General features: G+C 39.3%; 1 protein-coding gene and 1 long non-coding RNA gene across 8 annotated transcripts in view; one reads left to right on the top strand and one right to left on the bottom strand.

Moving 5' to 3' along the window:
- Positions 1–19079, top strand: part of LOC127451631 (dynamin-2-like) — an 84281-nt gene extending 65202 nt beyond the window's left edge. For 2 of the 7 annotated variants that reach the window (XM_051716456.1, XM_051716455.1), the window contains exons 14-21: positions 260–271; positions 5441–5551; positions 8421–8530; positions 8615–8726; positions 9477–9641; positions 11568–11791; positions 13967–14203; positions 16108–19079. In XM_051716456.1, the coding sequence (XP_051572416.1) occupies positions 260–271; positions 5441–5551; positions 8421–8530; positions 8615–8726; positions 9477–9641; positions 11568–11791; positions 13967–14203; positions 16108–16177 (1041 nt within the window). In that variant the 3' untranslated portion in view covers positions 16178–19079. Of the gene's footprint in view, positions 1–259; positions 272–469; positions 503–5440; positions 6836–8420; positions 8531–8614; positions 8727–9476; positions 9642–11567; positions 11792–13966; positions 14204–16107 lie in introns of those variants that run through there. The other 5 variants (XM_051716459.1, XM_051716457.1, XM_051716454.1 and 2 more) reach the window with 4 other exon arrangements.
- On the bottom strand, positions 6230–8400 carry LOC127451660 (uncharacterized). Its single transcript, XR_007899123.1, has 2 exons — positions 7604–8400; positions 6230–6855 (listed from the first exon to the last, which is right to left on the bottom strand). It is a non-coding gene; the product is annotated as an uncharacterized LOC127451660 (long non-coding RNA).
- Positions 19080–24237: the final 5158 nt, after the last annotated feature.

The following is a 24237-nucleotide window of genomic DNA, read 5'->3' as shown; positions in this document are numbered from 1 at the left end:
GTAACTTTGTTCTGTTGCTCTCTCTCTCTCTCTCTCTCTCTCTCTCTCTGTCTGTCTGTCTGCCTGCATCCATGTCTTTCCAACTTCTCTCTCTCTCTCTCTCTCCCTCTCTCTCCATTTCCATTTGGAAAACATGTGTCTTTCTAATCCACTGCCTTGGACTGTCTCCCTTTTCTCGCTTTGCTTGTTTCTTGTGTCTCTTTCTCATTTCTTCTACCCCAAACTTGCCCCCACCCCCCATTCCTCCTTATCACTGCAGGGTGAGATACTGGTAAGTACAACATGCATACAAGCCACGCCCAGTTAGAGGTCACCAGCACTCACCCATTCATGAGAACTGAGGCCAGTATATGTCAACCAATCAGAACTCATGCTTAGCAATGGTGGCAAGATGTTTGTGGGATTGTGGCAAACCCTCTAAACTTGATCGCGAGCATTAATAAGCTGACAATTCTCTTTTACTCTGCAGCTAGGTGGCCTGAGAGAAGGAGAACCTGAGAAGGTATAGTCTTGAGGAAAACTAAAATGGTGAACCTGGAACAAATTTGAATCATTACTATATTTTATTTTGTTTACTTCGGTTACGAGTAATCAGTAACCGACCTCAGATCCACCATAAAAAGTCCACTGTAATTAGTGGCATCACCTAACAGTTAGTAATTCTTGTAATTAAACAAGCCGAGAGAGTGTTACTAACAATTTATTTTTAGATAATTTCATAGTTCACACTTTTTATCATAAATCGCTGTATTTTTTGCATGAATTGTAAAAGTTTTTTAAAGAGAAAAGTGTGTTTGTATACGAGTGAAACGGAGGCCTCAGTTGTCCTGTTGCTGAATGTGAGTCCTGGCGACCCGGGCTGGGTGAGCAGAGTTTGCCTTGTGGAGAATCAGCCTCTGTCACTATGGGGGGTATTGGGGGTGGGTGGGCGGGCGGGTTGGGCCAAGAACACATCCAATCAGGTTGGGGAGCCAAACTCTACTGCAAGATAACAGTTTTACATGTGGTGTGTGGTTTTGTTTTACCTTCATATAGACTGAAATAAATATCTAGTTATTTTATAATAAATAAAATGAAACATTTAATGAAGTTGTATGAAGATCCAATCAAGATCATTTTCAACTGGAAAAATCATACTAAAACGTCTAAGGCAGGGCTGGACGGTATAGCTAAAATTAGTTTGATATTTCTGATCATTTTGACTATATTCAGTGTCAATATTTGTGGATTTGCTCTTATCAAAGGAACTATCATTTTAACAAACTAATTTAAAATGTTTAAAGCAAGAAGTAAAATACAGTAATAATCTAGTTAAATTCACTATATGAATGTAAGAGAATATTTAATAATTTATATACACCAATATAATAATATGTAGTAAAAAAAAAAAAAAGCAATATTTACCTACATATATATTTTTTATTGAAGTATTTAAAAAACAATACATCACATATGCCATTTTGAGACTTCCATAAACGTTTTTGGTTGATGAGACAAACCGAATCACTGAAACAGACAGTTTGTACTAATTTGCAGGGATTAAGTAAATTTACCAACTCTATGTCACGGATGCAAAGACAGGACCCAATCGCAGAGTTAAAAAAGCAGGAATTTGTATTTAATAATACTAAAATAAAGGGGGGAAAACTCAACCAAAACTCCCACAAGGGGGAAAACAAACATAAACTACCCTGTAGGGGGAAAGGTGTCCAGACTGGGGCAGAGGGTAAAGGAAATGGGCAGGACTGGAAAACGGGGCAAACACACGACCGAATGGAACAAGATCAACCAACAGGACCGACTAGAATACACACAAGACGAACTGGCACTGGACAGCACACACGAGGAGACTAAAATAGGGAGAGAAATCAACAGGTTAACAAGACAGGGCAGGTGTGACTAATAAAATATTAATGGGCAAACAAGGAGGCGGGGTATGACGTAAGACATGCGGTGATACAGAAACAAAACAAAGCCACGTGCTCTCACAAGACAACAAAACACCTGAATGGCATGAGCGCACATCGCCAAGAAAATAAGGCAATATACGCCCATGCCAACAGACAAACAAGACGAGAGAATGCATAGCAACGCCAAACAAAGCGATGCCACGCATTCTGACACTAAACTAAACCTGAGCGTACATCACGAGGCACGCAACAGCTGACAAAAACAAGGCAGGACACCTGTGCGAGAGTTCGGCCACACACACACCCGACACCTTAGACCAAAGTGACCGAACCTCAGCACAACATGAAAACAGCTCACGACCCAGGCACACAACATGAGCGTGATGCGAGGGGCAGACATAAACCATTGACGCGAGTGAATGCTGCCAAGATGACATAAGCGCGGTGCACCCACGTCATTAACAGACAGACATGGAGCATGAGTGTCCGGATCACAGACCGAAACTGAACCAGACAATAAGTCAGGACCCAGACACCATACTCCAGACATGAAACAAGACAGACCAAAGAGCGCACGGCAGGGAATACAACCGAAACCATGCGCTCACTCAAAGACAGACAACGAAACACAAGACAGACATGGGACAATGAGGCCACGGTCCTGTCAGACAAAAACCCAGACTGACAGAGTGACAGGACCGTGACACTATAACATTAGTTTTGCTACTGAAGTTTAAATCAGAGATGCCAAAAAAATGTCTTGCCGCTCTCATACTTGCAAGTCAGGAGGGATTGCAAAACATATCTAATGGCGCTGTCTTTAGGAAACATAATGGACTAATAAAAAAAGCTCATTAAAATCATTGCAATATACTCATGTTGCTTAATTCGCCAACAAAATCATTGTGAATATATCATGAATATTCATCCATCATATTCTACATTGCCCAGCCCTAGTCTGAGGTTAACTGTCCCTTGTTGTTGAGATATTTAATTATTTTTTGTTGTGCCAGTAATGGCCAGACTCTGGCATTACTGGTTTCCTTTTACTAATCAATAGACTCCAGTTTAGCTGCTCAACCATAGGGAAATCTTTTCTGGGGCAAAATCAATTAGGAAATTTCTATCGGGGTAATCATTTAATCATCTTATCTTTTACTTCTAAATCACACCACCTGTCATCAAATTTTCAATTATATTGCTGATCATACTTTGCCAAATCTATTATACTTATTGATAATTGTGTTTTTGCATGTACAGTACATAATATTTTAATTAATTAGTGAAATTAAGAGAGAAAGTATAGAGTGGAATAAAGAACGGAAAACAGAGTCAGTCTCTCGTTTCTTTCAGCTGTGGGCGGCTTAGTGAAATTGGATCCATGTTAAGAGAATTCAGAGCCTCAACCAGATGCTGACCGCAGATATTTGCTGGCTTTCAGTCTAATGAAAACATATGCAAAGTTTTTCCCCCTCTCTCAGTTATGGAAACTCGTTCTGGCTGCTACAGTACCTTCTGGCACGAGACGCATGAAACGTACTGTCCTGTCATCTTTTCTCACCTCATTAATGTTCTATCTTTCACCCCTCATGTACACAGTTCCACCCTTCTCAAAGACGATTATCAGTTTTTTAGGTTTAAGAAAGTTGATGGCATTTCCCCTCCAAGGCAAACAATCTATATACCCTGTCTGCCATAGCTTTCTATCTGTGTTGTTTCTGTTGGCACTCTCTGACTAACTTTTCCCAATCCTCTCAGTTTCACTCCAGCTTTAGAGAGAATAAAGGAAAAGCGGGAAAGCGAGAAGGGGGATGGTATCGTAAAATGTTTGTGGGACAATATTTTAATTTGTTAAGGAAAGAAATTGTCATTGATACCGTATGGTATTACAACATGATTAATTACTAGCAAGATGGAACTACTTGCAAATAAATATTTGAGCAGAAGATGTGGTTTAAAGTCAACATGAAACAAAGTTTGCAATCTTTAACATGAACCAACAATGAACAAAACTTCTTCAGTATTTTTATTTTTTTTAAATCTTGATTAATGTTAATTTCTACATATATTATACTAATACATTTTTAACATTCAAAGTTGTATGTTAATATTATTTAATGCATAATTAGCATTAACTAAAAATGAACAATAGTAGGTCTGTTATTTATAAATGAATATAACCTATAATATTTTAAGTTGTTTAAGTGTTGTTTGCTGTTTAAATAATTGTTCTTTATTGGTACCTAATGCATAAATGCTATTGTATACAACCTTATTGTAAAGTGTTACCTGTATTTCCAAGTGAAACAGGATATTCAATGCAAACAATGTTCGACAAGTCTGGATTTTACCAATCGGGAATTGGATCGTAAAAAAACAGAAATGCGTTACATACCAGAATGTATGGCCAGATGGTTGGAGCGAAGGGGCTGAAAAAGTTTGAGATAACATGCACTGATGAATCATTCACAATCAGACCATGAACGTACATTAATAAAGCAAATAGGATACGTTTTGTATTCGTGTTGACTTTACAAAACCATGTACCCACAATTTCAGGTACCTTTTAACCCTCAAAAATAACACTGCAATCCTGCTTAAAGCTCTAGCTATACCTCCCTCCCTTTTTAAACCCTGTTTCCTTCAATAAAGTTTTTCATGTCCCTTTCTTTCCCAGCTTCTGTACCTTCTTCAAACAAATTGCCTCTACCAGTTTGACCTCCTTTTCTTTTTCTTCTCCCACTATTTCTTCCAGTTTAATAGTTTTTCTCCCCTTAGCCACACTTGAGTGTCTTTCTCCATTTAACATCACTAACACTGCTCTGTTTTGTTTAGCAGCATTGTAGACTAGCTTTTACTCACCAAATTGACCCTAACATACCACCGCCGACCTCTAACCTCTGTTCTTCTGACAGGCCAGTCAGTCTGGATGGCATCTGCAGTCAAGTTGCCCTGTGCTTTAGGAAAAACTCTTGTAGAGAAAAGAAAGACAAGCACAACAAAATTGTTCCATTTGTTCTTTTATTGTTCTATTTCAAGACTTCACAGACACTCCCCAATGGCATTTTGAGTATTTACTCAGTGTTTGTAGTGGATTTTCGAGACAGTTTATTTGTGACCAAGCTTTAATTGTTGCCTTATGTTCTGGCTCTATGCAGAATAGTACTTAAGACTTTGTTATACTAACAAGCCACAATTATACGGTTAGGGGTATTTTTATTATTTGCATTTAGCATTGCTATCAGAACAGACCCGCAACACATTTTTGAGTTGCGACCCACCAGTTGAGAACCACTGATCTGCTGAGCACCATTGTTTAGTAATTCATATTAGCCACGATAAAACTAATAGACCTTGCAGGGTACCACAAAATATTTCACCACCAGGTAAATCACAAGGCTTTTGTTTTTTTAGGTTAGGGTAGAAGTTTCCAGAACAAAAAATAATTTACAAGTGTGGCTCTCATAAATGTTTCCCCACCCCTGTGGCATGCCCTGCACCCTCCACCCCCTCCATCCCCTATTCCACAGGTTATCCGTAAAGGTTGGCTGACCCTCAACATCAGCATCATGAAGGGTGGTTCCAAGGAGTATTGGTTCATCCTGACGGCCGAATCACTGTCCTGGTACAAGGACGAAGAGGTGAGATCCATCTGTTCTTTGTTTTTCTTTTTCAATCGCTCCCCAAGTTTAAAACTAGCGCCACTAAAGTCCCTTTTAAGGCAAGTCAGTTCACTCTCCAGTAAAAAAAAAAAAGGCAAAATACAAAGTAAAAATTGCAGTAACTACAAAATCCACATTAAAACTAAGTGGCGTAGTTTCTGCAATTTTTACTCTCCTGCAATCTGAGCACAGTCGAGCCAAACCTTTCACAGGACAAATCATAGTCTAAGGGGCTGTTCACACCGAAACCTCCTTGTGCTAAATAAAGCTGTTTGCAGCAGCACAAACAGAGCAGAACACTGGTGTCTCGATATGTTTGAATATTTCTAACAGTTCTTTATAACTTGACATGGCATCTGAGAAATGTGATGCTTCTACAAGATGCACTGCAACAGTCAAAGACATCCGTCTAGCTCATGTCTACATAGAAAAACAATGGAAAATGTGAACTGACACTAATGTGTTCAGTTTGAACCGTGCTTAAAAATCTCCTTATTTCGGCCCTTATGGTCATCATATTTGTCATCAAATTTGACAAATTGTATAGTTATTGCGTTTTACTTTTGCACAGCAGAGCTCTTTTCTTTGTAAGCTATAGGCATACAAGTACAGCTCCTACTGTATCTACATGATGAGGAAAACACCGAAATCTCAATCTCTTTGTCAAAATTATGTTTCAGTAGCATATTTTAAATCAGTATCATACATTTTTCTTCTTTTACATCAGATCATTAAAAATTATTATTATTTTTTTTTAGACCTATCCAGTTAATCCAAATGCATGTTCTAGAGTAAACAAGCTTTCACGTCTAAAGTAAACAACTAACTTTATTATTTATTTATTTTAAATGACTTTATTAAAAAGATGATTTGCTCTTTTAACTTAAAGGCAGGACTTCTGTTCTTTCATCCAGCATATTGAGCATTGCAATATCTCTCATTCATTTTTCTATGAGTTGTCCGTCTCCTCCCCCATTATACTGTAGTCTCTGGTGCCACTGAAGTAGGATTCGAGCCCCATGTGTTTGTTTAAAATTAGCACACACGTTTCTCTCTTTCTTGATCCCTCTGAGAGAGATTGTTTATGCGATTCCCCCTGAATCTAGCAGTGAATGGTAGAGTCCTGTTGCTCGCAGCGCGGGTGTGTGTCCCTGCCCAGCCTAACCAATGTGCGGACTACTGTTCAGCTTCAGCGTGATGAACAGGTAGTCTGAACACTGGGCAGGCGAGGGGGAGGAGAAGGATGGCTGGACCGCAGGTCACTGCACTGTGACAGTACTCCACTGCAGAGAGAGTAAACAGATCAGACTGGCACACTGATAACCTCAACAAACCTGTCAAGCACATGTTCAGGACATATTGCACCACAAAATTAGAAGTTGGAAATAAGAAATAATTTTTTTGCTTTAAAGAAAATATATATATATATATATATATATATATATATATATATATATATATATATATATATATATATATATATATATTATTATATTATGCTATTACAGTCCTTGTTTACTGTTATTCAGTGTAATACTGTATTACAGTAATGAGAATCACCATTGAAAATAATGGGGATTAGAAGAAAAACTCAAAATACAATGTTCAATAACAAGAATTTTGGAGGGAAATGTGCTTAAGTGTCATGAAAATAATGTCACAACGCAAAAAATAGTAATGGTGCAAAAATAGGCTTTGTTTTATTTAACACAAAATATCTTTTGATTTTGGGGTGAAATGTGAGCTGGACGCGTTCTTATATGAGGCACCCTAAACTGCGCACACACTTTTATCATCCATAAAATGTAAAATAAAAAATAAAAACCCGTTTTTACGTTTGAAGTGTTTAATATTTTCACTTGAAATAAATGTATCGTGCTGAAGAATGAAGGCAATCCGTATCCAAAATCACATTTGATGAAGTATAATTTAAGTATAACTAAGTATGAAATCTAGGCAGCTCCACAACGTAAATGAATATTCAAGCATTATTTCTCGTTATTTTTATAAAGACGTATTCGGTATACTCACATGTCCACTGCTGTATGGCAACACATATTCCAGGCCTCTGCAGTTTTCTTCATTACAAATACTGACTATTTTGCCGCCATGACTTCTTTCTCACATTCTGTACCACGTACAATCGTAGTTTTCGCACTTTAGTGTTGCTATATGAAAAACAGCAAGGAATGGTCCTTCAGCGATGGTTCCTGAAGTAAAAAGAAAGCGTTAAATGGTGAAAAGAGAGATGAAGATAGAGAGAGCGAGACGAAAGGGGAGGCAAAGTGACGTGGCATACGGACTGAAATGTTCCAGCCGGTATCCGACTTTGGAATTTGCAGGAAATCGTACTGGGTTGCTGGGGGGTGTTGTGTGTGTCTGTATGTGTGTGCATACGATTGTGTATGTGTGTGTTGGGGGCAGGGAAGTGTTCCTCTGAGTGATGTAACCGTTGGGACCGTAGCAGTTCTTTCTCAGACATAAATGCTTCCAGATGCTTCTTCTCAACTCAACAGACAAGTTGGCAGCCGTAGTGCTTACCCAGACTCCTCCTTTGCTCTTTCTTCTCTCTGTCTCACATCCCCCTCTCTGGCTTGGCAACCTGGTGGTCCTTCTTTAAAGGAATAGTTTGCACCAAAATGAACATTATCTCCCTTATATTGTTCCAAACCCCAAAAAATGCATTTCTTCCCATTTATTACTTTAGGAAGGGCTTTAGTATTGCTTTAGGAATGGTTACAATATTTTTGGCCTGTTCTCTGAAAGTCGCAAGGTTTGTTACCACACTCAAGTGACTTGCAAGATTGTTGTGTAACTCCTTTTCTCCCTCCCTTGCGCCCTCTAATAGGAAAAAGAGAAGAAATACATGCTTCCTCTGGACAACCTGAAGCTCAGAGATGTGGAGAAAGGCTTCATGTCCACTAAGCACATTTTCGCTATCTTCAACACTGAGCAAAGGTCAGGGCTTACTGCAGCTCTTTGTGTTTGTGTGTTTTTGTAAGTGTTCGGTCGGTTCATGTGCGGGTTCGATTGCTTTCACAGGAATGTTTATAAGGACTTGCGTCAGATCGAGCTGGCCTGCGACACTCAGGAGGACATGGACAGCTGGAAAGCCTCTTTTCTCAGAGCGGGAGTTTATCCTGAGAAAGATCAGGTACAAATGTTTGGGCTGCAAAAATATACACTACCAGTCAAAAGTTTGGACACACCTACTCATTCTTTATTGTTACTATTTTCCATTTCTTAGAATATCTGTAAAGTCATCAAAAAAATTACAGTTACACAAATGGAAGTATGGGAATTTGCTTTTACTTTTCCAAACAATTGGAATTTTCCTGATAGACAATAAAACAGATGAAAGAAATCCCATAGACTTCCATTTCAAGGAAGGACCCAAGCCATATCTAGGGACCAGAATATTATAATTACTTGAAGGTGGACTCTTTTATCTTGGGCCAATAACCAACCATGCAGAACTCCCTAACAACCACATAGTGACTCCCTGGTAACCATCCAGAAAGCCACAGCATCATAGCAGTGACTTTTGCATTGTCCCAACACATTTTCTTAAAAAAAAAATATATAAAAGGTCAAATCAACCAAATTTTAGAAACTTCCTCAGCAGAAGACTTTTCTGAAGTAAGATAAACATAAATGAAGATGAAAGTCCAAATATTAAATGGCATGGATCATCATTTTCTGAGCAATTCATTATATTTTATGGGCTCTGTTCGTGCTTTAAAGGGGTCTGAGATCATTCATTCACGTATGGGTCAAAAATCCAGCGAACCATGCTCAGAACCATGCTTCTGAAATGAATCAAGTGTGAAAACACCCTTAAATTCTGGTTCAGAACAAACTTTCAAATGTAAGTGATTGTAAAGAAGCTTAAATGTGTTTGTAGGTGGAGTCAGAAGAGGCCGCTCCAGCAGACACCTTCTCCATGGACCCTCAGCTGGAAAGGCAGGTGGAAACCATCCGTAACCTGGTGGACTCCTACATCGGTATCGTCAACAAGACCATCAGAGACCTCATGCCCAAGACTATCATGCATCTTATGATCAACAGCGTAAGTGTTTGTTAGCAGTTTCTGTTGTAATGTATAGAAGTGTCTTGCAGAGCCAGACTTGAATATTGGCATATTCTGCCCCACTGCTTACTGGTTCTGCCCACTGCCTACTGGTGTTGGTTCCCACTGGGGAGGAAGAAGAATATAATAACAATATAATAAGGCTTGTCCAGGTGGAAAATTCGAACCCACGACCTCTGGAACTGTGATCCAGAGCTTTAGACACTGCGTTACACAACTGACAAGTCAACGTGACGCAAAAGAGGCATTTTCCAAGCTGAGAGTACAATCAATCACTGAGAAAATGTTGTTAGAGCTAAGTGGTTTTGAATTCAAGCAGATATTATGCAATGTAGGAAGCACGATGTGAAGTCTCAAAGGTCAGCAGAAGTACAATTTTGTTAACTGTTCTTTGCTGGACTCAAACTCACACTCTTTGGAACCATAGTCCAACTACTGTGCCACACAATCAACTAGACGCCAAAGAGACAAACCAACTTGAGAGTCAGTACACAGAATCATTGCTGAGATACTGCTGTTGTTCATCCAGGTTTTTGATTAAAATTTTTTTTTATTTTTTTTATTTCTCTCTGCCATTGTCTGAAGACTTAGGAGAAGGAAGCAATGATACATAAAAAGTTTTGTTTAAATTGACGAATTTTGACCACTATGTGGCGCTGTTTCCAAACCGTTCATGTACCCTCAGGACATGATGTTGACGATGCATACCTATTTTCTTGTAAATCTGACAAAGCGTTTAAACGATACATTACTTTATAGGAAAATTCTAAATGGAGAAGAGGCAATATGGGCGGTGTCGTGTAATGTGGTATCGTTAGGACATGCAGTTAAAAAGTTACAGGCAAAAATAGCAATTTTTGACATTTCTTGACCCATAGGCGGAGCTGTCACCAAACTTTGCATTTACCCTTGGATCATGGTCCTGATGAAGCAAGTTTTGTTTTGATAGGACAAAGCATTGCCGAGATACAGCCTCAGTTCCTGTATTACATTAACTTCGTTAACTTCACGTGCCGTAACTTTTAAACAAAGGCAAAATTCAGTTTTGTAATGTCTGTGCGGCTCGGTTTGGAGATTATTTTGAGCCATTGTTTGGGCAAATCTGACAAAGTGTGAAGGACATGAAAATCTTAAACTGTAAACATCATAATCCAAGATGGTGGCCACTGTAATGGGTGGAGTTTTAATGTTAGGTGTACATTTGAATCATCAGGAGGATAGTAATCAGACAAAACAAGAGTTACGTTTCTAGGAAAAACAGTTTAAAAGATATGCTCAAAATAAAAGTGAATTTTTGAACTAGTGGTGGCACTATAGAGTTTGTTCTAGACACCCCACATTTTGTCTGGGTGCTGTTGATAGCCACCCCTAACAATGTGCTAAATTTCAGCATTTTCCTATGTACAATTATATGCCATAAATCAAATCACTTTTATTGTCACACAACCATATACACAAGTGCAATAATGTGTGAAATTCTTGGGTGCAGTTCCGAGCAACATAGCAGTCATGACAGTGATGAGACATATACCAATTTACAATAAACATCAGATAAACACAACACAATTTAAAATCTAATATAAACAAAATTACACACAAAACAATATACAAATAATAACATACAATGTACAGTATACAATACATAAACTCCCATTGGGGAATAATAATAATAATAATAATAATAATAATAATAATAATAATAAGTAAACTAACAGAATACAATAGGGGCTACAGCACCTTCGGTGTTATATGCACCAGACAGTCCGTAGGCGATTATCATTATTTTATATTTTTCACAGAAATTATTCTGAAAACTCTGAATATTTGTTGCTGAGACTAGTATTGAGTGTTTCTGAACTTTCTTTATTCCTTTCTTTCCTGTTCTCTTGTGCTCTCTTTTTCCAGGCTAAAGACTTCATCCATTCAGAGCTGTTGGCATACCTGTACTCATCAGGAGATCAGAACAGTCTGATGGAGGAGTCTGCAGACCAGGCCCAGCGCAGAGACGAGATGCTGCGCATGTATCACGCCATCAAAGAGGCCCTCAACATCATCGGTGACATCAGCACCAGCACTATATCCACCCCCGTGCCTCCGCCCGTCAACGACAGTTGGATGCCAGACACTAGGTTAGAATAGCCCATGCGCAACATGATGGTGACCAGCTGGGAGGGCGGTATACACAGTGTTGGGTAGTAATGGACTGGATGTAATCTGGATTATGTAATCAGATTACAAAATCAAGTGCTTGTAATTAGATTTCATTACATTATTAATTGTTTGAGTAACATTTAATGGATTACATGATTGCCTATGATTACATTTCAGTCTTTCTTTTAAAGAAACTTAGAAGGGGTTGCTGTTCTCATGATTACGTAAGGAATATTTGACAACGGACCGTTGAATACTATATATTTAATTCAACGGTCCAGAGCCAATTATACCGCTTATACCATGGTTACCACAACTTAAGACATCATTCAGGGTTTTATCTCAAGACATTTTCTGGTTTTCGTTCCTAAAACACTCTTGTGAGTGGAACTACTTTCTTCTGCTATGGATTCAGTGTCTTGCTTTGATACAGCTGAAGCCTTCGTTGTTAGTTCGAAAAAATGTCACTTTAGAGCTAGCAACGGAGGATAGCAAGGCTTGCGCTGCTTTACTGGAGCACTTACTGGAGTAATAAGGTAGTGCGTTTGTGTGTGTGTGTGTGTGGGCAGGTTTGGGTGGTTTACGAGGACATTTTTTTAGGTTAAAAACTGGTAATTACAAGGGTATTATGCTATAAATGTGGTTTATGAGGACATTTCTAGTGTCCTCATAATTCATATCGCTTAAAAAACAAACTAAGCGATGTTTTTTTGAAAATGTAAAAATGCAGAAAGTTTTTTGTGAGGGTTAGGTTTAGGGGTAGGGTTAGGGTTAGGGGACAGAATCTATAGTTCGTACAGTATAAAAATCATTGTGTCTATGGAGAGTCCTCATAAGGTTAGCCGCAATAATGTGTGTGTGTGTGTGTGTGTGTGTGTGTGTGCTTGTGTATGTATGTGTGAGAGCGTGTGTAAGTGTGGGTGAGACGAGGAGCATGAGGGTGCTTTTCAACCAAAATTGAAATAAATGTAGGATATTGTAGACATTGTTTGACATTCTTAACCGATTTACTTTAACCAATGTCTTTATTTATATGGTTATTTTGCTGTGGTAGCATGTACGGTGTGTGGGGGTGTGGGTGAGATGAGAGTGAAAGATAAAGGGAGAGAAAGAGAGGGAGCCCAAGGACGCTTTTCAATCAAAATTGAAATCAATTTAGGATACTATAGACATTGTTTGACATTCTTAACCGATTTACTTTAACAAATGTCTTTGTTTATATGGTTATTTTGCTGTGGTAGCATGTAGTGTGGGTGTGTGGTGTGGGTGAGATGAGAGCGAAAGATAGAGGGAGCGAAAGAGAGGGAGCCCAAGGATGCTTTTCAATCAAAATTGAAATAAATTTAGGATATTATAGACATTGTTTGCCATTCTTATCCGATGTAGCCTTGTTGTGGTAGCCTTTTGTGCTCTTTGAAATAACAGAAATTATTTGTCGAAGTGATATGGAACCGTTATGTGGTCAAGACCTGGAACAACTTCACAGCCGTGTGTTTACTTGAAAAATAATTGCACACCTTAGAACGTCTGTCAACCAATCAGAATTAAGCATTCAACAGACCCGTGATATAATAATGTTTACTAATGAAAGGAGTGTCATTTGTTGCTTAATTATTGATTTTCATCAAAACATGCAATAAATAATCCAATCAAAAAGTAAGCAGCTGGCATGGGATGGAAATCTAATAGATTACATTACTGATTACAATTTTAATTGTGTAATTTGTATTCAGTACCACATTACATTTCATAAATATATATACTACATAATAGTATGTTCAGAATTGTATGCTAACATACTGCTGGCATGGGATAAAACTTAATTTGAATATCTTGATAAACTGACTGCTAGAATGCCTACGGCGTCATTGCTATAAGTGGAGGATTCGTGGATGAAAAGAAAGTATGGAGAATACAGAATTTATTGAAATAGAAATAGCTGTGTGTAACATTATAAATGTCTTAATTGTAATTTTTGATCAATTTAAAGCATCCTTGGTGAAAAATTAATATCATGTTGATTCCAAACTTTTAAACTGTAGTGTATATACTGTAGAAATAGTGACCGTATGGTAGTGTGCTATTCCGTACATATCCCATATTTTATAAACTTCTTTTTAATACTATATTTCTTCTTGTCCTGTTCTTTGTAGCCCCACCCCCCAGCGCAGACCGGCGGCGACAGCCCCTCCTCCCAACAGGCCTCCAGCAGTTAGAGGCCCCACACCAGGCCCGCCTACTCTTAACCCCACCCCTGCCTACGTGGCTCCGCCCATCCCCTATCGGCCAGTCCAGCCCATGAATGCCTTCAGCAACAGTGGCCAGGATCCTTTCAGTGCTCCTCCTCAGATCCCCTCTCGCCCTGCACGCATACCCCCCGGCATCCCCAGGTAAGACCAGCAACCAGTGTGTCCCCTCTACTTAAATGTGTATTCTGCTGTCTGTCACTCTGCCGTGATCCCCCAGGCTTTGTGTGTGTGTGCATGACTTGTCTCTGAAGCTCAGAGAAGAAAAACGTCAGTTGACATTTAATGAGCAAATGTGAGCGAGTGTAAGCACTTCCCTGTGTTGTGCTCTATGATACAGCTAACTGATAAACAAGCAAGGTTTGACTTGTTTGTTTCGTCCTGTGTCTCTTCAGCTCTCTTCTCTCACTAGCAGCAGCCTGCAGATCATCTCTCCCGTCCCACACTAATATTCTATTTTCCTTTCCTAAACATTGTAATAAATTCCAGTGATGTTGATATTTTCCTCTTTTGAACAGGTCTCACATCTAGCCTCTTCTTGTCTATTTTTGTCAAGTCTTATCTAGCCACTTGTCTCCTCTCATTTTGACATCTATTCTGATTTAGTCTCTTCTCGTATCTTCTCTGTTCTCATCTCTTTTTTTCTGTCTCTTCTAGCCTCCTGTTTTTATTCATCTAGTCTTATCTAGCATTGTATCATCTAGTCTCCTTTCCACATTTCTTCTAGTCTAGCCTAATCTTTTACTGTCTTGTATCTTCTCGTCTAGTCTGATCTGGCCACTGCTTGTCTAGTCTCATCTTTTCTCTTCTAGTCTTGTTTTTTCTAGTCTTGTCTTTTCTTGTCTAGTCTCACCTAGTCACTGCTTGTCTAGTCTTGTCTTTTCTAGTCTTCTCTCTTCTTGTCTAGTCTCGTCTTTTCTTGTCTAGTCTTCTCTCTTCTTGTCTAGTCTCGTGTTTTCTTGTCTAGTCTCGTCTTTTCTTGTCTAGTCTTCTCTCTTCTTGTCTAGTCTCGTCTTTTCTTGTCTAGTCTCGTCTTTTCTTGTCTAGTCTTGTCTCTTCTTGCCTAGTCTAGTCTTGTATCTTTTTGTCTAGTCTTTTCTCTTCTTGTCTAGTCTAGTCTTGTCTCTTCTTGTCTAGTCTCATCATTCTTGTCTAGTCTAGTCTTGTCTCTTCTCGTTTAGTCTCATCTTTTCTTTTCTAGTCTTCTCTTGTCTAGTCTCATCTAGCCACTTCTGGTTTAGTCTTATCTTTACTTATCTAGTCTAGTCTCTTCTCATCTAGTCTCATCTAGCCACTTCTTGCCTAGTCTTTTCTAGTCTTGTCTCTTTTTGTCTAGCCTAGTCTCGTCTTTTCTTTTCTAGTCTTCTCTCGTCTAGTCTTATCTAGCCACTTCTCGTTTAGTTTAATTTTTTCTAGTCTCTTCTCATCCAGTCTCACCTGGCCACTTCATATTTTGTCTAATCTTTTCTTATCTAGTCTAGTGTCTTCTCGTCCAATCTCATCTAGCCACTTCTCGTCTAGTCTCATCTAGCTACTACTCACCTAGTCTTTTCTAGTCTTGTCTCTTTTTGTCTAGTCTTGTCTTTTCTTGTTTAGTCTTCTCTCGTCTAGTCTCATTTAGCCATTTCTTGTCTAGTCTCGTCTTTTCTAGTCTTCTCTCGTCTGGTCTCATCTAGCCACTTCTCGTTTAGTCTCATCTTTTCTTATCTAGTCCAGTCTCTTCTCGTTTAGTCTCATCTTGCCATGTCTCATCTAGTCTTGTCTTCTTGTCTCGTTTAGTCTTGTCTTTTCTTGTCTACTCTTCTTGCCTCGTCCAGTCTTGTCTCCTCTAGTCTCATCTTGTCTAGTCTTGCCTTTTCTTATCTTTTTTCATTTAACTTTGTCTCCTTTCGTCTCTTCTCGTCTCTTCAGTTCCATCTTGTCTCGTCTCGTCTCATCTCATCTGTTCAAATCTAGCCCCTTTCCTATACTCCCCCTCTCTTCTTTCATTTCTCCTGTGGTTGTGGGAATGTCTCAACTCTGTTTCTCACTCTTTTCTCCTCCTGCAGCAGAAGACCCCCTGGCGCTCCCAACCGGCCCACCATTATCCGCCCTGCCGAGCCCTCCCTACTAGACTAGTCCCGTGCACTGGACACCATAGTTTGTTGGCCTCACACAAAGAGAGAGAGAGAGAGAGAGGAAGGGCTGAAGAACTGCACTGAAATTATGTGCACATGTGTCTACACATACAGCCTGACCAATAGACCTAAATAATCCACTCAAAACTGTTCTTTAATCAGCGCTGCTATTTACATCCTTAGTTTTTAAAGCCCACAGTTCTAAATTAAGCACATAAATATTACAATTATTATTATTATTAATATTTTGTTAAAATATAGAGTGAACTAAAGGGTGTAGTGGCCTCCAATTTTCAGTCATTTCATCCTTCACATAGTTCAGGTGACCACCAGAGGGTAGCCTACTCAACTTGTATAGATAAAACAAAATTATGCCTCCTCTAGTGATCTAATGGGGGATAAATTGTACAAAAGCACTGTGCAAGCTAGATGCTGTTAAACTAGCCTGCTTTCTTCCTGTTCTTGGGTAACTTAAGGGCGGTTAAAAACTTTCTTGTAATAGACACACAATGTATTTTTTCCATTCTGTGTTTCCCTAACTCTTAAACTTGATATGCTGTAAAAGACACCACCGCTGTTATCATTATTGATATTTGGGGTTTATTTTTATATTCTTTTTTTTCTCTTGAAATTGTTTTTCATGCTCAATTTGGCATATTGTATAAGCAACTCTCTAAATTACTGATGAACTCTCTATTCACTCAATTAGAAAAGTGTAAAGTATGGTTTTTCATTGATTTTGATGCTGTCCGAATTGGCACTTGGTCCCGCACGACTGTTAATTGTGACTCCGTAGCAGCTAACCAATCATTATTAAAAAAATCCTAGATGTCAACTCTCATTTTTGGTGTTAAGAAATCCAAAACTGCCTTTCTATTGTGTCAGGAAGGCACGTCTATTCTTCTAGCTACGGTAATTTCATGGATAGTTGGAGGTAGCGGTGTTTGTATGCACATTTCTGTAATGATTTGTTAATACAAATAATAATTTGTGTATTTAAATATAATCCTGGAAAGCACAGTAACCACTTGTGACGGGCCGACCCATCAGCGCTCTGTAAGATAGCGTCTCAGGTAACATCCCACTCCAAATCTGGTAACATAGTTTACATTAGCATACCAGTCCTGGTTTGATCATTGTATCTTAAATTCATCTGCAGGACCTTGTGGGTCGTATTGACTTCACATTCACGGATGTTAAGGTTTGGGGTAGAGTGCTACAGGAACTGGGAATGCACTGGAGGTTAATTTTGGGCAACTTCAACACAGGGTCACTGAAAAGGTTATATGCAAGCGTATTTGGGGTCATGGGGTGTTTCGTACTGGACCGCAACAGGGAACCAGTCTGTTCTCACATACAGACAGACACTGGGAACATTACGAAACTTTAAGAGCGAAATGATGAACCTTTAAATGAATAGTTCCCACAAAAATTAAAATTCTGTCATTATTAACTCACCCTGATGTCATTCCAAACCCATATAACTTTTTTATTCTATGGAACACAAAATAAATGTTAGGTAGGATTTTCACACTGCTCTTTTTCATGCAATGAAAGTGAATGGTGACCAGGGGCTTTCATCTCCAAAAAAGACCAAAAAACTCCATAAAAGTAGTCCATACAACTTATGAACTGTATAAGAATTCTTCTGAAGTCATACTCTGTGTGAGGAACAGACTGAAATTTAAGCGGTTACAGAATAAAAAATCTTCCCCTGCGCCATAGCTCTAAAATATCATATGTATGGTTTGAATATACGCATATTCCAATTTGTAACGAAACACAAGAATTAATGACATATGGCATCATTGATGTCAAACCTGGTGTGACTTTATGCGAAATGATTTTCAGTGAGTAGCAGATTAAATTTCAGTATTTTCCTCACACAAAGCTATTGTGTTGCTTCAGAAGACTTGGAGTAGAGAGTATGCATCATATACTTTTATGGTGCTTTTCACCTTTTTTGGAACTTGACAGCCTCTGGTCACCATTCACTTCCATTGTATGGAAAAGAGCAGCGCTAACATTCTGCTAAATGTCTCCATTTGTATTTCTATGGAAGAAAGTAAATTATACCGTTTGGAGCGACATTAAGGTAAGTAAATGATGACAGAATTTGAATTTTTGGGTGAACTATTCCTTTAACATAGAGATCATTCTAGATTTACTAACACAAACGTTGGTGGTGTGGCTTGGGCAAAAGGGTAATCTTATTTCTGAGTGTATTATTTATAACCTGGGCATTTGTCTTTTTGTTGATTTGCATTTCATTAACTGTTTGTTTCCTTTTTTTTTTAAATAGCACAATATATTCTTCCCTTTTGAACAATACTGATAAGGGCGTAAAGAATTCAGAGTGAAAACGGTCAAGCTGGTTTCCTGTTGATCCTGTTTTGATTTGCTCTAGCTGAAATTTTTGTTGTTTGCTTGTATTGATCAGAGGGAGATGGGACAAATTGTTTTGTGTGAACTATGCCTTTAATTTTTGAATTCGCTTGTCTTATGGCTACAGTGATAGCGACTGCCCCTCTTCTCCACAATACACAATTCACCTGATTTGAAGGCTTGACTTGAGCTTGTGTGCATTTTCAAATTATATTTCAAATTACAATATTTTTGGGCTGGATAAAGCTCAAATCACTGTAGCCATATCTTTCATTGACACCCTGTAGTTTTTAAGGTTATGGTGACCCTGTCCCTGTCCCTGCCCATTCCTCCTGTCTCCTTTTGAATAGAGAGGGGGACTGAGGACATATTTAGCATTCTTTTTTATGCTTTTGGAGTAACAAATCATTGTCAAGTGTCTGTGTAGCAAATAAAATGGACTTGGAGCAGAATGCACAGTGAGAATGGTAAAGTGAGATAATTAAAGGTGATGTGTATAATAAAGATCTGGCGCTTTGGTGGTCGGTGTTTTCTTGTGTCTTGTCACTTGTCTCTATGACTTACAGTCCTGTTTACGGTATGTACAGTACTATGCAAAAGTTTTAGGCTCTTGTAAAAAATGTTGCATAGTGTGGACGTCTTCAAAAATAATGCCATAAATAGTTTTCATTTATCATTTAATGTCATACAAAGTCCAGTAAACATAAAAAAGCTAAATCAATATTTGGTGAGGCCACCTTTACCTTCAAAACAGCACCAATTCTCCTAGGTACACCTGGACACAGTTTTTCTTGGTTGTTGGCAGATAGGATGTTCCAAACTTCTTGGAGAATTCACCACAGTTCTTCTATCTATTTAGTCTGTCTCAACTGCTTCTGTCTTTTTAGGTAATCCCAGACTGACACGATGTTCAGTGGGGGGCTTTGTGGGGGCCATGACATCTGTTGCAGGGCTCCCTGTTCTTCTATTCTAATCTTTTCTATTTGCAAAAGTAATGTTTGGGAGTCTAAAATGTATTTTTCCTATTGCCACACTAAAACTGAAGATTTAAATAACCATCTTAAGACAAATGTTTTTGTGAAACATCTTAAGTGCCAAAAACTTTTGCACAGTACTGTATGTGTCTCCCTGCATGCATCTCTGCCACTTTTGTACTCTCAGAAACAAATCAAAGTTTACGGATGTAGTGTGATAATACTCCTGACTTTTGGGGACTTTTATTTTTCAATCCTACCCCCCAGAGGCCCCCAACACAGTTTTAAGTATTTTTCCCATTCATGTTTTCCTCAGAGATTTACTAAAATCCATCATAAAAGAGTTCTTAGCTATGAATCAAACCAACCAGCTCCGAGGTGAATCACAACAATATACAAATTTGGACAAAATGACAATGGTACAAAGCTGTGATTTAATTAAAAACGATAGAAAAATATAAAACTTTTGAGTTAAAGTTGTTGGTTGCAAATATATAAAAATGTTTTAATTTTATTTCCAAATTTTCAGATATATACAAATAGCCAATATAAGTAGTTTGAGCGGCTATAGCGAGCTCTTTTGATGCACTTTGTTTGCTGCGATTCTCTGATTGGTGGATTTTTCTCTTCAGGATTATGGGTAGTGTAGTTCTTCACCAGAAATTCCGCTAATAAACACGATTTATAGAAATGAAGTTGAAATAACTTGGACTGATATCTTCAACTGAAGTATATACATTTCATATGCTTCAATAAACAAAAGCTCTCACGGTAGGTCGGTCCTTAAAGGTTTATAAGTTATCGTTAAAAATACATTTTCCTATGGAGAAAATTAATGGAATTTTACCTCTGGAACCAGACTGCTGTGCTTTGTTGTCACAATTTGCATACTTCAATGCACGAAAAGTATGTATTTTGCTGCTGATGGGAAAGTCCATTCTACTGAGTGTATAGTAAGACTACGCTAGTATGGAGGCTTACTACCATCTTATAAAAATGCATCTTGATGTCACATTTGGATGTGAGCATTAAGTGTCTAGCTAAACTCATTACATTAAAATTTGTTATGTCTTTAAATACATTAATATTACTTTTAGCTGTAACAGCTTCAACCTTGCATTCCTTGACCCTTTTCTTAAAGGTGAAGTGTTTAATTTTGTTCAATGTTGAAATACTAGCCTATCTTAGCTTAATATGCAGACAGCTACAGGCCAGTCCTTTGGCAACGTCACCGCTTGCGTCACACATGGAAGTGGTGGCAGAAACTGCAAACAGTAAACTTTTATTTGATTCCATTTTTGAAAAATTTAGAGGGTTCTCGTAATAGGCTGTGGCTTTAAGCCATCAACAGAGCTGACTGAGGAGATCATTTCAACTCACTGCTTTGCAGAAAACATATAAAGCGAACATTAATTCAGATATGTTATTAACTCACACCATTGTAATAATTGTATAGCTAAGAATATTTGTGTATTTATGATGGTTTTGTGTCGTACTTTCGTTTAATTGTCTAATCTGTCAAATCTAACACAACAATCTATCGGCTTACAGTGCTGAAATTTTTGAAAAAAATAGGACTGGTCTAAGAAAGTCATTCAAAGGGTGAAAATATTAAATACATATGTTTATGACCTTGAACATCTCTATGTTGCTTAAACATTGTGCTGTTAGTTTGACTAGTTGACATAGATGCAGACTGGGAGTGTTCGGGGAAGCTTATTGAAAATGGTCATTCGTTTTTAAAATTCCATTTGGTGCCTGTTGTAGTGTAAATAATTACACACTTCCCCTGAAAAAGTTGAAAGTGGCCTGTCACAATTCTTCTGATGCGCAGCAAAGGGTTGTTGGGGACAATGTTAGCCCAAAAGGAAGCATGGTTGCATACTTCGAAAATTCACCAGAAAATGTTTATCATTTGGTCACTTTTGGCTTTTAATATCTGACATGATGTTTAGGACAGATATTATGTGAATTAGGAGGCACTGCAGGTAAAGTATAGTGTTGGGGGTCCCCATGGGCATGATTGAAAACTACTGGTGAAAACAGTAGTGTAGTTATATCTTCTTATTCATAGTAGCGCCATCTTTGACTTTTGACAGGAATGAAAACATCTCCGGTTACACATGCAAACTTGGTTCCCTGAGATGGTGGGAACGAGACATTGCAGTAAACGCTTTTGGGGAATTCCTTTGACGACCTAATTGAAGCCATTGTATAATAATGCCAATCCTTTGATTGGCAATGGTGTTTGAGCGCCGCCCCTTTAGGCACGCAGTTGGCCTATATAAGTGGCCGTTCAATCACCATTTCTTCAGAATTTTCTGACTGAAGGACAAAAGCGCATTGCTTAGACCTCGAAACTACAAAGTAGTAGTGCGGCCAGCTTTCGCAATGTCTCGTTCCCTTCATCTCAGGCAACCGAGGATACATGTGAAACCGGAGAAGTTCCCTTTCGATTAAAATTCACTTGCCATTGTGGTAAACGCTTTTGGGGAACAGAGTCCCATCACGCTGCACTACATGACTTCATACCCCGAGAGATAAACCAGGGTATAAACACTTGTAAAAGAATATGTATATGAGGTCACGGGCCCACCGGGCGGTAGTAGTGTATAGAAAAATGAATGGTGCCAACCAAATGGGAAGTTAATCTTATGGTGGGGATATATATGAGTCATATAATACACACAGTATAAATTTAACCCCCTCATAACCAGAGGTTGGGAGGGAGGTTTTTATTTTTATTGGAAGTGCTTGTGACTTTAGAGAGAGAAATTTGGATAACAGCCTATACAGGTGGTTGTATTAAAATTATAACAGGTAACCTACCCATAATAAAGGAGCTTGGGCTCACCCGCAGGTTGTTAGGATAGTAAGCTCTCTAGACAGAGAGGACTCACGAAAAGATGGATGCCACGTCTAGATTATAAAACCTAGCGAACGTATTTTGCAAAGACCATCCTGCTGCAAGGTATATGTCCTGCAGGGACACACCATTTGTCCATGCCCATAAGAGGCCATGCCTTTAGTTGAATGTGCTTTCACACCAATAGGGCATTTTGCGCCCTGTGAATTATAGGTGAGGGCGATTGCGTCAACGATCCAGTGAGAGAGCCTTTGCTTAGATACAGACATGCCTTTTATGCGTCCTTCATAACAAACAAAGAGCTGATCTGACTGGCGGGTGCGCTCCACAGGGCATAATAAATGTGCTAACTGCTCCTCATCTGAATTAAACGGTGGGGGAGAGAAAGCTTGTAGGTGAACTACTTAAGCCCTAAATGCCGTGGAAAGCACCTTAGGCACGTAGTCTTTTTGGGTTTGATGGTGACCTTTGAAAGCCCCATCCAAATTCTAGACATGAACTGTCAATTGACAGTGCCTGAATATCACCCACCCGTTAAACTGAGGCCAGAGCCAACAGAAGTGCGGTCTTTAAGGAAAGCACACGCAACTCAACGGATTCTAATGGTTCGAACAGAGGGCTCATGTGCACCTTCAGCATCAGATTTAAATCCCACGTTGGGACTGTAGCAGGGTGAGGGGGGTTCAAGTGCCTTGCTCCCCTAAGGAACTTTATGATTAGATCATGTCTGCCTATAGAGGAGCCAGCCTCTGGGGCATGAAATGCAGAGATAGTCGCTACATAGACTTTAAGCATTGATGGAGTAAGACCTGCCTCTCTTGACGGAATCTAACAATTTCTGCTATCGAGCAATTCAATGGGTCCTTGCCACGTGAGGAGCACCAGTCTGCAAACACGTGCCATTTTAGTGCAAAGAGGCGTCTTGTGGATGGTGCTCTAGACTGCAAAATACTGTTTATTACCGACTGAACCAATTCTGGCTCGTTCGCTGTGCTCCATTCAGGGGCCACACATGTAGGTTCCACAGCTCCGGCTGGGGATGCCAAATCATGCCCTGCGCTTGAGAGAGCAGATACCTCCTCAGTGATATTTCCTATGGAGGGTTGTCTAATATCTCCATCATTTCCAGGACTGGTTGGGCCATTTCGGTGCGACCAACAGAACCATTTCCTTGTCTTCTCTGACTTTGCAGATGACAGAGTGAAGGAGACATACCAGGAGAAACGCATATTTGCGTTTGGCCGGCCACTTATGAGCCAAGGCGTCCACCCCCAATGGGGCTTGGGTCATGGAGTACCAAAGAGGGCAGTGGGCAGTCTCCGCGGAGGCGAATAGATTGATTTCAGCTTTGCAGAATACTTCCCAATTCGTCCCTGGCATGACAGCATGTCCACTCCACAGTTCAAGCGGCCCGGGACATATGTCACTCTGGGGAAAGGAGATGGCGCTTGCTCCACATGAGGAGGTGTTGCGCCAGGCTCATCATCAGTAGAGATCGAGTTCCGCCCTGTCGATTTATGTATGCTACTACTGACATGTTGTCAGACCGGATCAGATCATGATGATTCGCTATGTCAGAGTGAAAAGCCTTCATGGTTAAGACAGCTAGCAGTTCCAGACAGTTTATGTGTCACGGCCATTTCGCACCTGTCCAGGTGCCAAAAGCCGGGCATCCATCACACAGTGCGCCTCAGCCTGTGTTGGATGCATCCGTGGTCACCACTTTTCACCTGAAAACCTGACCCAGCATAATACTCTGCTGATAAAAGGTTGGAGCTGTCCATGGTGCTAGAACAGCCAGAAGTGGCGAGTCACAGTGACGCGAATACGCCCTTG

Source organism: Myxocyprinus asiaticus, chromosome 14 (assembly GCF_019703515.2).
Source record: "Myxocyprinus asiaticus isolate MX2 ecotype Aquarium Trade chromosome 14, UBuf_Myxa_2, whole genome shotgun sequence".
Taxonomy (NCBI): domain Eukaryota; kingdom Metazoa; phylum Chordata; class Actinopteri; order Cypriniformes; family Catostomidae; genus Myxocyprinus; species Myxocyprinus asiaticus.
The sequence above is the reverse complement of the archived record's forward strand: the minus strand, read 5'-3'. Positions and strand labels throughout refer to the sequence as shown.